The 13,371-nt window shown below is 38.4% G+C and overlaps 1 protein-coding gene across 1 annotated transcript; it reads left to right on the forward strand.

Moving 5' to 3' along the window:
- The first annotated feature begins 5,285 nt into the window (after positions 1-5,285).
- On the forward strand, positions 5,286-5,747 carry LOC109020850. Its single transcript, XM_019003374.1, has one exon. The coding sequence runs from the start codon at positions 5,286-5,288 to the stop codon at positions 5,745-5,747; it is 462 nt and encodes a 153-aa protein (XP_018858919.1).
- Positions 5,748-13,371: the final 7,624 nt, after the last annotated feature.

Genomic DNA, 13,371 nt, shown 5'->3' on the forward strand with positions numbered 1-13,371 from the left:
TTTTTTCCGGCCCGGATGAACAGTCTTATCCTGGACTGCTTATTCAATTATCTCAATCGTGTCATGCCTTCTTTGGCTTCCATGTACTTTTTTGTAGGAAAATCAACATATGCATTAACATGTGAGACCATGTGAACAAGACCTTTTATGAAGACAACAATGCATAAAATAATGACAATTAACAAGGAGAAAATAATAAATGAAAAAGATATAAGCTCATTTTCCTCCATAAGATGCAGCAATTTCAGAATAATTTTAAAGTTGTGGTTAAAAGCCAAGAAAGGTCCTAGATAACACATCAAAAAAATCCACACTGTGGACACCATATCCAACTTCTGAAGGAGAGGCATGACAACAATGTATTTTAGTGATGTTTGGAAATAAAATATCTAAAAATACTTGACAACACTCGTGTTGCCAAATAGACGCTTAGATTGACATCACTTCACATACGGTTAAGAATTGCTACATCCTTAGAACCACAACAACCATGAGCAAATTTCATCTTAACCAGAATAAATATCACTCGCCACCCTTCATCAATCCTCAACCTAAACATCCAGTACAACTAGGGGTGGGCAGCGGGGGGCGGGGAGGGGGTGCCCCCGCCCTGCACCATGCAGGTAGCACCCCTAAGTACAACGAAAAAAAAACACACGGAAGTGGATTGGAGTCAAAGAAAGTGGAAAACCACAAAAAGAAAAAAAAAATCTAAACCTTGAATGGCACCCATTTCTTTCTCGACCTTCGCCTACACATCGCAAAGAGCAGCGGCTTCCTCTTCCATCTCCTTCAATTGTTTCTTCATCTCGTCCAACTCCTACTGCATTACATTATGAATTTATATATACATAGATATATAAAAATCATATACATTTATAATCGTATGATCTAGTCGTTATGAATTGTTGGGGCCCTAGGTGTAACAATGATCACTAAGGTTTTGGATTTTCGAAATAACATCCCATAAAAGGAAAGAAAAGAAAAGGCAGGACTTTGACAGCGATGGACATATCGACGTCGGCAAGGTGAGAGGTAATGCCTCCCTCCATCTCCCCCCTCCTCATCTGGAATTTCCCCTCTGTCAGTAAAGATCCTATTCGAGAGGAATTTTCTAAGGAACTCAATGCTGATTCTCATCAGTTACAGAAGGAGATACATAATGGTTCTGAGGTCAATAAAGATGCAGTTAGTGGCATGGAGAATATTCAAGGTCCATCCTGTCATAAAGCTGTTATGGAATATTTTGCATCTTTATTACAGGAGGATGCAGTTTCCCACGTGGCATATCAAGTCATCACTCATCCAAGTAAGTTACCCTCTACTCCAATGAATTCTTTGACTTTTGTCCTTAGTATTAAGTCTAATTTTGTGGAGGGTAAGAGGGTAACTCGTGGGAAAGCTTCTCATCATAAGTCTCCTATTTCTTTGGTTTCTAAAACTTCAAAACCTGTTGGTTGGAAAAGGAGAGCTTGAGGTGATAATAGTACTAGTTCATCCCTTATGGATACTAGTATGGGTAGAAGGAAAAGGGGAGCTGGTTTATCTGACAGAGGTGGTATGGATCAACAAAGTCCTATGAAGCAAAAGGTTCAACTCAGTCCTATAAAGAGTCAAACACAGGGATCATTGGTGGTGGCTGCTAAGCAGCCCGAGTCAAACACAAGGATCATTGGTGGTGGCTGCTAAGTAGCCCCACCAACTCCAACGAATTGCCTAAGTTGAAACTATAGAGGGCTTGGGAACCCTCCTACAGTTCATGAGCTGGGCCAATTGGTCAAAACTAAGGTTTCAAATTTTATTTTTTTTATGGAAACTAAGTGCAAGAGAAGTAAAGCTGAGTTGGTTAGAAATCAATTGGGTTTCAAAAATAGTTTCGTTGTGGATTGCTTAGGAAGGAGTGGAGGCTTAGCTTTCTTTTGGGATGATCTATTTGAGGTTGTGTTGGATACCCATACCCAATGTCATGTTTCCCTAAGAGTAACTCACAAAGAGACTAGTTCCAGTTGTCTTTTGACTGGTTTTTTTGGAAATCTAGTTACAACAAAGAGGTATGAGAGTTAGAGGTTACTTGCTACTCTTAAACCTATTAATAATCTGCCATGGATCTGTTTTGGTAATTTTAGCGAAGCCATTAGACAAAGTAAAAAGTTTGGAGGCCCTAACAGACCTTACCAATAGATGGAAGACTTTAGAGAGGGATTGCTTTCTTGTGACCTTAATGATCTGGGTTATCAGGGTGGGAAATACACTTGGTGTAATAATAGAGATGGGACTGCTTTCACTAAAGAAAGGTTGGATTGAGCTTTGGGGAATTCAAGTTGGCTGCTGCATTTCATTTGCACTAAGGTTTATACTCTAGCTGCTAACACTTCAGATCACAGTCCAATCTTCATTGAGTTTGATTCTAGAGACCATCTTAATATTAGAGGCAGCAAACCTTTTAGATATGAAGCTAAGTGGGCATTAAAAGAAGAATGTGCTGAGGTGGTGAGGAAGGCTTGGTTTTTTAATTTCCCTAATCTCAATACTCTTTCAGATAATTCAAGGGGCCTGACCAGATGTAAGGAACAATTACAAAGGTGGATTTCAATAGCTTTCAAGGGACAAAAACTTATTAACTCAAAGTTACAAATGATAAAAAGATTACAAAATGATAATCAAGGGACTGTTGGTGATGATATTCGTGTGCTTAAGCAGGAAGTTAATAAGCTGCTTGAAGAAGAAGACTAGAACTAGAAGCATAGGGCTAAGCAACAATGGCTCAAGGAGGGAGACAAAAATACAAGCTTTTATCACAAATGTACTAGCCAGAGAATGAAGATTAGTTTCATTAAAAACATTACTAAGATGGATGGAAGTGTGATGCATTCTTCTACAGAAATTAGCTCTGAGTTCCAAGATTTTTTCAAAGATTTATTTACTACTTCTAATCCTGAGGGTTTTCAGCAGTGTTTGATAAATTAGCTCTCAGTTCTAAGGAAATTGAGAAAACTATTTTTCAGATGAATGGGTTGGTTCTCCTGACTAGATGGCTTCCCAGCTATTTTTTATCAACAACACTGGCACATAGTTAGTAGGGGAGTTTGTGATGCTGTGAAAGAGACTTTCAAATCCAACTCTTAGGATGACTATATTAATAAAACATTTATTGCATTGATTCCAAAATTTGCTAAGCCTACAAACGTGACTGAATCCAGGCCTATAAGTCTTTGTAATGTCCATTACAAGATTATAGCAAAGGTGTTGGCCAATAGACTGGAGTGTTTTTTTTATTTCTATCATTTCTCCAACTCAAAGTGCATTCATTCCTGGTCGTTTGATCACAGATAATTTTATTGTGGCCTATGAAATCCTACACTCAATGAAGAAAAAAATCAAGGGAAATGATGGATACTTGGCTTTGAAACTTGATATGAGTAAATTCTATGATCGAGTTTAGTGGTCTTTTTTAGAAGTTGTTATGTCTAAATTGGGCTTTGACAGAAAATGGATTAATTGGATCATGAGGTGTGTGTAAACTGTGTCATACTTTCTACTTATCAATGGTACTCTCCAACACAATTTTAATCCTTTGAGGGGCAATAGGCAGGGTGACAATTTGTCACCCTACCTTTTCATTTTATGTTCTGAAGCCTTAACTTCCATTTTGAATCATGCTGAATCAGTTGGCTATATTTCTGGCATTTCATTAGCAAGGGTCATTTTCATGTAAATCATATTTTCTTTGCTAATGATAGTTTGATTTTTTGCAAGACAAGTTCTATTGAATGGAGTAGGCTACAAAGGCTTTTGTCTATCTATCAATTGGCCTTAGGTCAAAGGGTTAATAAAGACAAAACTTCAATCTGTTTTAGTAAAAATACAAGAGCAGATGTGAAAGATATTTTGATCAGAATTGCAGGGGTTAGAGCCATTGAATCTTACGAAAAGTACCAAGGTCTTCCTGCAATGATGGGAAGATCTCGAGTTGCCTCCTTCAATGGTATTACGGATAGAATAAGAGCAATGCTTTCAAAATGAAAAATGAAATATCTCTCTCAAGTTGGAAAAGAAATTCTAATCAAATCTGTCATTCAAGCAAAACCTACATATAGTATGGGGGTTTTCAAAATCCCTATAAGCATCTTGCATGAAATACATAGGGTTGTACTTGCTTACTAGCAGGGGCAGAAATCAAATGAGAGGAGGATTCAGTGGGTTCCAAGATTTGATCTGGGAAAAAGTAAGGTTGTGGGGGGTTTGGGATTTCGAGATTTGGAATTTTTTAATCTGGCCATGTTGGCCAAGCAAGCATGGAGGCTAGTGCAAAATCCTTCCTCTCTGGCAGCTCAAGTCTTGGCTTCAAAGTATTATAACTCAGGCAATTTCTTGAATGCACAATTAGGCAGAAATCCTTCTTATCTATGGAGAAGTCTCCTGCTAGCAAGACCGGTTCTCATGAGAGGTCTCTGTTGGTGGGTAAGAAATGGGAAGGATATCAGAATCTGATTTGATAGGTGGCTACCTTAAGCTCCTAATTTCCAAGTCCAAAGCAGGTGTTCTGTCCTACCTACGATGCTCCAGTTTCAACTCTTATTGATGAATCAACATGTCAATGGAAGTACCAGCTTGTGAGACAAATTTTCTACCAAGAAGAAGCTGAGATGATCTTGGGGATACCAGTTAGCCAATGTGGAATTGGAGATAAACAGATCTGGTCTTATACTAGGAAGGAGATTTTTACTGTCAAATCTGCTTATCATATGCAAGTTGAGCTTGAGGAAAGTAAGAAAGGTCAGTGTTCTGTTCATAACTCTAATTAAGCTAAATGGAGAATTTTGTGGTCCCTTAAGCTGCCTAATGCTGAGAAAGTTTTTTTGTGGAAGGCATGTCATGAAGGTTTACCAACCAAGCTCAATCTTTATAGGAAAAAGGTTGTTGACAATCCCATGTGCCTAATATGTGATCTATATGAGGAAACAGCTGAGCATGCTTTATGGTCCTATGTTGCTGCTAGATATGTTTGGTTTTATAGCTCAAAAAGGTTTTAAAAAAAAAGCAAAAATTGCATTAAGGAATTGTTGTTTAATCTGTTTGATACATTTGAAGAAGAGGAGCTCTTACAGATTACTGTGGTGATGTGGAAGCTGTGGAAAAGAAGGAATGCAGTGATTTTTGAAAACCTATTATCTTCTCCTTTAGTATTTTTTAATCAAGCTAGCCAAAGATTATCTGAAATACACACCAGTTATCAATCTCAACAGATTAGGATTTCTATTCCTACTATATCTTCATCCTGTTGGATGCCTCCACCTCAAGGTATTGTCAAGATTAATTTGGATGCATCGGTTGATAAACATCTTTCTTTGGCTGGTTTTGGAGTTGTGGTAAGGGACAGTAAGGGTCATGTTTTGGCTACCATGAGGATGAAACAAAATCTGTTACCTGATCCTCATCTATCAGAATCTTATGTTGTTTTTTATGCCTCAAAGTTTGCTATGGAGCTTGGTTTCCAACGGATTATATTAGAAGGGGATGCTCTAAATATAGTGGAGGGTATTAAAAATGGTGCTCAAGGATGGGACAGTTCCAGTATGCTCATATTAGATGCTAGATCTCTCTTGGCTCAACTTCAACAATGGACAGTTGCTCATATTCAAAGAGGTTTTAATTCAGTTGCTCATGCTTTGGCAATAAGTGCATTAAGCATTGCTAATTCAATGTTTGATATAGAAGTTCCTCAATGTATTGCTCATTTATTGTAAGCATGTTTGGAAATTAATAAAATTCGAATGTTCTTTTCAAAAAAAAAAAGTAAAGATCATGTCCACAACAATGTAGAGTTAATAATGGCCTCCAGCTCAAGTCAATCTTGTATTCATAATCAACAACAATCAAGTCATAGTGATCGTAACATAAGTCCATGAGCCTTGCATGTAGCAAGCTAGCACATTTATTTTGATTGTCCGCGTACGCACGCGTGTGTGTATATATATATATCGGGTTGCAAAGTTAAAAATGCTTAAATAGTTTTAAAAGTTTTTTAATAAAAAAAATTTAGGTTGTTTGGGTGTTACATAGTAAAGCATTTTTAATCTCAAATAAGCTAAAAAGTACGTTTGAGGAAAAACATGTTTGAGGAATCATTTTGATGTTTTTCCTCAAACGTGCTTTTCTGGATAATGCAGAACGTAATTCGAATTTTAAAAATATTGTAAACGGATGAAAATACCCATACAAATTTCAGATAATTATAACTTTCAAACTTTTAAAAATATAGTCATAATCTTTAAAAATTCAAATAATCATCATTTCTACCTCAGAAAACACCTTTTGAATTTGTTTCCAAATAAACATAACGTGTTGAAAAGTATTTTAAACATATGGTTACCAAATAGTAAATAACTTTTTAATAAGAGAACTTATTACTTAAGTTATAAGCTATAAGCCCTAAACCTATAAGCCCTAAAGTTATAAGTTATATTTTCCACCGCAATCTTAAACATGCACATAAGATAGAAAAATGCTAGAAAGCATGCCGATCACGAGGCACGAAACACACACCCGCCATGTCATCAATAATGAAATGTCTATTTTGCCCTTACTTATTTTAATCCTTTGCTTTTATTTTGCGCCACCAGGGACCATCTCATTTCTATGCATTTCGTTCTTTCTACATCGCAGAACATAGCACGATACCAGAAGCCGAAATGAGCTGAAACCAACTCGACAAAACCGTTCTGAAATATAAGATAATAGGTGTAAGATTTTGCAAGAAAAATAAAAGAATATTTCCATACTCTTTTATGGGTAATGGTGCAAGTTTGCCCATTAATCACATTGCTTCATCCAGTTTCTTGCCAAATCCTTGTTCTCAAATCAATTGTTACATGTTCCTTCCATTGAGAAAAATTTCTTGTCTATTCATGATTTTACAAAAGAATAAAGATAATGTTTTCTTTTAATTCCATCATGATTTCTTTTGTGTGAAGGATCTCAATACGTGGAACATCCTCCTCCAACGACCAACTAAAGATGTACTTTATACCTTCTCCACTCTTCCATTATCTAGTTCCTCATTCAAAACTACCTTTATTGTTGAACGAGCTTCATTGGACATCTGACACAACAGATTTGGTCATCCTTCTATGCATTTAGTCAACTCCATGTATTTTCTAATAAGCTTCCTGTCATAAAAAAATAAGACATTTATTGTTTGCAACTCTTGTCAACATGGTAAAAGTCACAATCTGTCCTTTCATTTGTCCCTTCGTGTTCTTTTAATCCCTTCAATCTAATATTTTCTGATGTTTGGGGGTCTTCTCCCATTGAAAGGTATCGTTATTATGTAACCTTTTGGATGATTTCAGTAAATTTACATGGCTTTACCTTTTATGAAAGAAATCTGATGTTGAGTCCATGTTTTATCAATTCCAAAATCTGGTCAAATGTCAATTTGGGCGCAAAATCAAGGTCATCCAAATAGATTGGGGAGGGGAATTTCGAATTCTTAACACTTATTTTTGCAATCAAGGCATTATTCATCATTTAACATGTCCACACAATCATGAGTAGAATGGTTCCATTGAAAGAAAGTACCGGCATATTGGGGAAACTGGTCTTTTTCTTTTAGCTCACCCGTATGTTCTAAAACAATATTGGAGTCATGCATTCCAAACCGCATGTTTCCTTATTAATCAACTCCTTTCACCGGTTATTCAAAACCAATATCCACTAGCTTGTCTTTTTCATCACAAACCATATTACACCTTCTTGAAAACCTTTGATTTAGCATGTTGGCCCAATTTAAGACCATATAATGCTCAAAAATGGATTTTTGGTCTACATTATGTGTTTTCATGGGCAACAACTCATCTCACAAAGGTTGTCAATGTTTGGACCTCAAAAGTGGGGGAACCTACATATCACACCATGTGATATTTGAGGAAACTCGCTTTCCTTTTCGTGACCAACAAGCTCAATCCACCTCCACTTCTACTATGGCCCAATGACTTGCTATTTTACCAATGTGTTTACAAGTACCAACTCCTAGCCCAGCTTCAACATCCACTGCTCACCTTCGGCTCCAACCCAGCAAGCTCCTGTCTCGTCTTCTTCCTTTAATCAAAGGCCTCCCTGTAGTCAGCTCTTGCCTCTGCCAACTTAGAAGCTCCTTCCTCAATGCCTACAATGTGCGGCCTAAAGTTCATACTAATGGAACTGTACCTCGCTAGTATCTCACCGCCAGGAACCTATTAGCATGCGGGAAACCACCCATCAGCTGCCTAGGGACAGTTAAGGCTGCTAGTGGCCATGATTGGGCCTACTGACGTTGTCTGTAGCCGGTGAGGTGCTTCGCGCAAGATGGCATGCCCGGAGCTGACGAACAAAGGAGGGCAGTGCCACCCGTCGACAACTCAGTAGCTAGCAAGGCCATCAACGACCACCACAAGACTCGTAGGTAGCCTCTGTCATTAGCACGGTGGTCCTCTACCCTGTAGATCGATCCGCTGTGGCGCCCCTAGACCCATAAGTCACCGGCAAGCTCGACCACTAGAAGCTAACTGAGGCACAGTTCGATCTGCCATGTACGTGCAACCAAAGCCAGCCACTGGCCATCACCTAGCTCATCAACAGTGCTGGCAAGATGGTTCCAACCATGGAGGCTTTTTTTTTCACAGTCGTCCCTCTCCACCATCATATCACATGAGTTACTCAACAGCAACGCATTCCTCAACCACAGTAACTCCTCCCGATAGGTCCTCCCAGCAATTCCTCATCGCCTTGAGCTAGGGAAGTCAATAACAGCCACTACCTAACTCACCGGAGTCTTTTGTCCCAGCCTGGCAGTCCCCGACCACAGAACCCCCACTACAAAGCTTCTAGCCACGAGTACCCACCACTAAAGTTCCTCACCATAGTGACTTCAGTCCATGGTTTGCTCGCCACACTTGTGTTCCACTGGTTGCTCGCCACGATTGCTTGCCCACAGAGTGCTGCTTGCCAGTTGCTCACCCACAGAGTCCCTCACCATACACAGTATTTTACTTGCCATACACGTGAATTTTGCTTGGCGATACAGTCTAATAAAAAAAAAAAAAAAAGATTCAAGCTACTTGACTCGAAGTTGAACTTGCCTCACCTCCAAGAAAGTGAACAAACAAAAATCATCCAGAGACATAACAATTTTCATTGCTACAAAAGTGCTCAAGGATGAACAATTTTCCGTGCAAAAATCATTCAACAGTGAACGGTCTCAATCAAGGAAGAATTGAAAGCAGCAACTAAATTGTTCTGGTTTGTCTCTTTCAAACTTGCTATTTTATTTTTACTAACAAATTTTATTTTTGAAAGATTTTCCCCCATAAAACTCCTCGGGGTCCCACGACAAACCTAGTTGTTCTACGCCCCATGAATATACTTCACTAGAAATTACATGCGTGGCACAAAAAACTAGCTACGAAACCCCTCTTAAGCACACTTGGACATCTTAATTTGTTATAATCAGAATAGACCGTTCAGTATCGCAGGCACCCCGAACCTTTACCACTCTCTAGCAAAGCGATTCAGGTTTGTCAATCTCACATTTGTGATTTGGATTATAGACACTAACCATATTTGTATTTTTAGCACGGTTAAGCATCTCTTTCGAACAAAAGCTAGCAGGTGGGAAAGGTCAAGGGCTGCTCGACCTTACTCATCTCTTGCCAAGTATCAAGAGGCGGGACAAGTCATCAGACTGCCTGACCACCCTAGTGATAAGCCAATTGGAAGGAAAGGTCAAGGACCACCTGACCTTAATTTTCTCTTGCCGAGGATAAAGAGGCGGGACAAGTCATCAGACTGCACGACCTCCCTCATGACTAGCCAACTGGCAAGAAAGTTCAAGGACCGCCCGACCTTACTCATACCTCATCAAGAGTCAACAAGCGGGACAAGTCACTCAACTGCCCGACCTCCCTTGTGACAAGCCAACTAGCGAGAACGGTCAAGAAGTACCGGACCTTACTCATACCTCGCCAAGGATCAATAGGAGGGACAAGTCATCAGACTGCCCGACCTCCATCGTGACAAGTCGACAGGTGAGAAATGTCAAGGACTACCAGACCTTACTTATCTCTCGCCGAAGATCAAGAGGCAGGGCAAGTCGTCAATTTGCCCGACCTACCTCGTGACGAGCCAACAGACAAGAAAGGTCAAGGACCACCCGACCTTACTCATACCTCGCCAAGGATCAAGAGACGAGACAAGTCATCAGACTAGCTAACCTCCCTCGTAATGAGTCAATAGGCAGGAAATGTCAATGACGACTTGACCTTACTTATCTCTCGCCGAGGATTAAGAGGCGGGACAAGTCATCAGACTACCCAACCTCCCTCGTGACGAGCCAACAGGCAAGAAAAGTCTAGGACCGCCCAACCTTACTCATACTTCGCCGAGAGTCAACAAGCAGAGCAAGTCCCTCGATTGCCAGACCTCCCTCGTGATGAGCCAACAGGCAAGAAAGATCAAGGATTGCCTGACCTCCCAGACGCCTAACAAGCGGTTGAGTCTCTAGACTACCCGACCTCTCTCACCTAGACAACAATACAAGCACAATATATTCTTTAGCAAACGTCGAGTGTTTACACTCATGCCACAACCGTGCTAGCGGTACCTTCAGGAAAGAGCTTTCGAGCTCCAAAACAACCTCACGCAGGTTTCCTTCAGAAACTAGTCAACAGGCTCGGCAACTGCCTAAGATGGATCCAGGAAGTCGATAGGCTTCCTGACCACTTAAGCGAGGGTTACTATAAACAAACTCTAACATAAACTCCAAGATGGGAACATCAAAACGATTTATACCGAGGCGTAGAAAATCCACTACTACCAACAATAGCAAAAATAATCACAAAAAATACACACAAAAAATTAATCATGGGAATATGCACTATTCGCTAACAATAAACAATCTCTCAAGCAAACATTCATGCAAATAAACAAACTCAAAGTCAAGCTCCACACTCGCACCTAATGTGGTCGAGTACATCTCTCACCAAAGCAGAGCTTTGCACTCGCAACTAACGTAGTCGAGCACATCCCTTGCCTATCTCTCCAAGTTGAGCTCTTCACTGCTTAGCACAAAACAAACAGAAAACAAGAAACAATTTTCAAAATTTATTTTGCAAATTATTGACTTAAAGATTCTCAATGTCTTCTTATTGTGAGCAAATCGACGTTTGGAATCGCGGGCATCTGTTGGCAGTCATATAAATAGCCTATAATTTAGCCCTGGGATAATACTGAAAATCATGTCAAGAGATAAGGCTAAGGAGAGATAAGGTAAGTTGACTCAAACTCCTGAGAGGAAAGAGTATCTCAAGGCAAGTTGGACTCAATCACTCCAAGTAAATAAACCTCTATATAAGGAGGAGATCCACACAAATATTACAGGCTCTCAACAAAAGCTCCATACATTCAAACTCCACCATACATAGTGACTCCAAAGGATCTTCCCTAAATTTCTCAGTTGTATTGAGAGATATGTGAAGCTATGAGAGATAGTAAAATCACCCATCATAGTGGATTTTACCCCAAACAACCTGTGGATGTAGGCTTTTATGCAAATCCATGTAAATCCTTGTGTCTCCCTTTATTTATTTCTATTTACTTATTTATTATTTACTTTCATGGATGAACGAGAAGATCATTGTATTGAGAGCCCGCATCACCATTGTGGTCCAGGGATGATTCTTTCCTCCCTTCCAGTGTGTTGTGCAAATTACGGTATTAACAAGTATTTTACATTAAATTTATGGTTGTAAATAAAATACTACATTTGCCATTTGTTTATAACTTAATGGTATTTATTTTTTTCATGTACTAGACAAACAAAATGTCGACAACTAAGGTTAAATACATAAATTACATATTTATTGAAACTATTTAGATTAATATCATATTTTTATTGAAACTAGTCAATGAATTTATATTTTATACTCTTTTATACATGATATAAGATGAGTAAATTGCATCAAATATGATTTTTAATACTTTTTGTCAATATTGAAATTTCCAACTCAAAATTTTCATGAATCGTCCGATTCATTGAATTTGTCCTTACCCGATTCTAATTTTTTGATCCTTGGATTACGTCCTATCAACACCCCTCAAGCTATCCGATTTAGATCTCCCCAAGGGTCGGCCCGTCTGCCACCCACCGATTCTGGTAAGTCACTAGGTGGGGAGCTTGATGCCGCCCAACCATTGCACCTTAATCATATTTTTTAATTTTGTTCTAAATTAGAGTTTATCAAATTAGATTTTCTTTTTTTCCCTTTTTCAAAGAAAAAATAAATACAAGGACTGTGCTAGTGTGCTGCCCACCATTTACCGCTGGGCATACCGCTAGTACAAATTTGTTGTTCCTTTTATTTCATTTCTTTTAAATATTGTTTTAACATCCTTAATCTTTAAAAAAAATTTAAAAATATGCAACTTTACTAATACTTACTTCTTTAATTACTAGGTAAATAAATAAAAAATTAAAATACTAGAGCGGTAACTTTAAATGGTAACATGTAACTAAAACTATGTTTGAGTAGTAAGGTGATCTTAGATGATCTGTGAATTAGGGGTGTTACCTGCACCCTACGGGGTGGGGTAGCCCCCTCCCCGCCCCCGTATGGGCACCGGGGTGGTGGGGTTTTCCACCTCAGAATCCGCACTCTGTGTGCGAGGGCAAGGTACCCGTCCGGGTACCGGGGTGCTAGGGCAGACACCCTCCCCCCAAATGGGCAATCGGCCCAGAACATGATTATGGGCCCAAAAACAGCTGAAATGGCCCTGGGCCATTTTGGGTCCAGAAATTAACCCAAAAAAAAAAACAAATAACAAAAAAAATGGATTTATAGTAATAAAAATAATTTACAAATTAAGAAAAAATGAAGTACTACTACCTAATAAATTAATAATAATAACTAAGCTATTTCAATAATACAAATTAAGATAAAACAATTACAAAATTACAAGGGTTAATTACACTACAGCAGTAAATCTAAGGAAATTCACTGCACATACTGCTCATGTACATAACATTCATTGCAAAGATGTAATTTTCATCTAATTTTTATCATTAACCATATAAAATATATGTTATCAATTAATAATAAATAATAAATTATTAAAGAATTTTTTTATTAATTTATATATGGTTAATTAATATCAAATAATTTCATTGTGTACATAGATTATTCATACTTGCTTGCAACTTAAGTATAAAATAATTTTATATATGGTTAATGAGTAATGATTTATTATTAATTGATAACATATATTATTTTATATTTTATATGGTCAATGATAATAAATTAGATGAAAATTACATATTTACAGTGAATTTCTGTTAGA

This window comes from Juglans regia, chromosome 10, assembly GCF_001411555.2.
Source record: "Juglans regia cultivar Chandler chromosome 10, Walnut 2.0, whole genome shotgun sequence".
Lineage (NCBI taxonomy): Eukaryota > Viridiplantae > Streptophyta > Magnoliopsida > Fagales > Juglandaceae > Juglans > Juglans regia.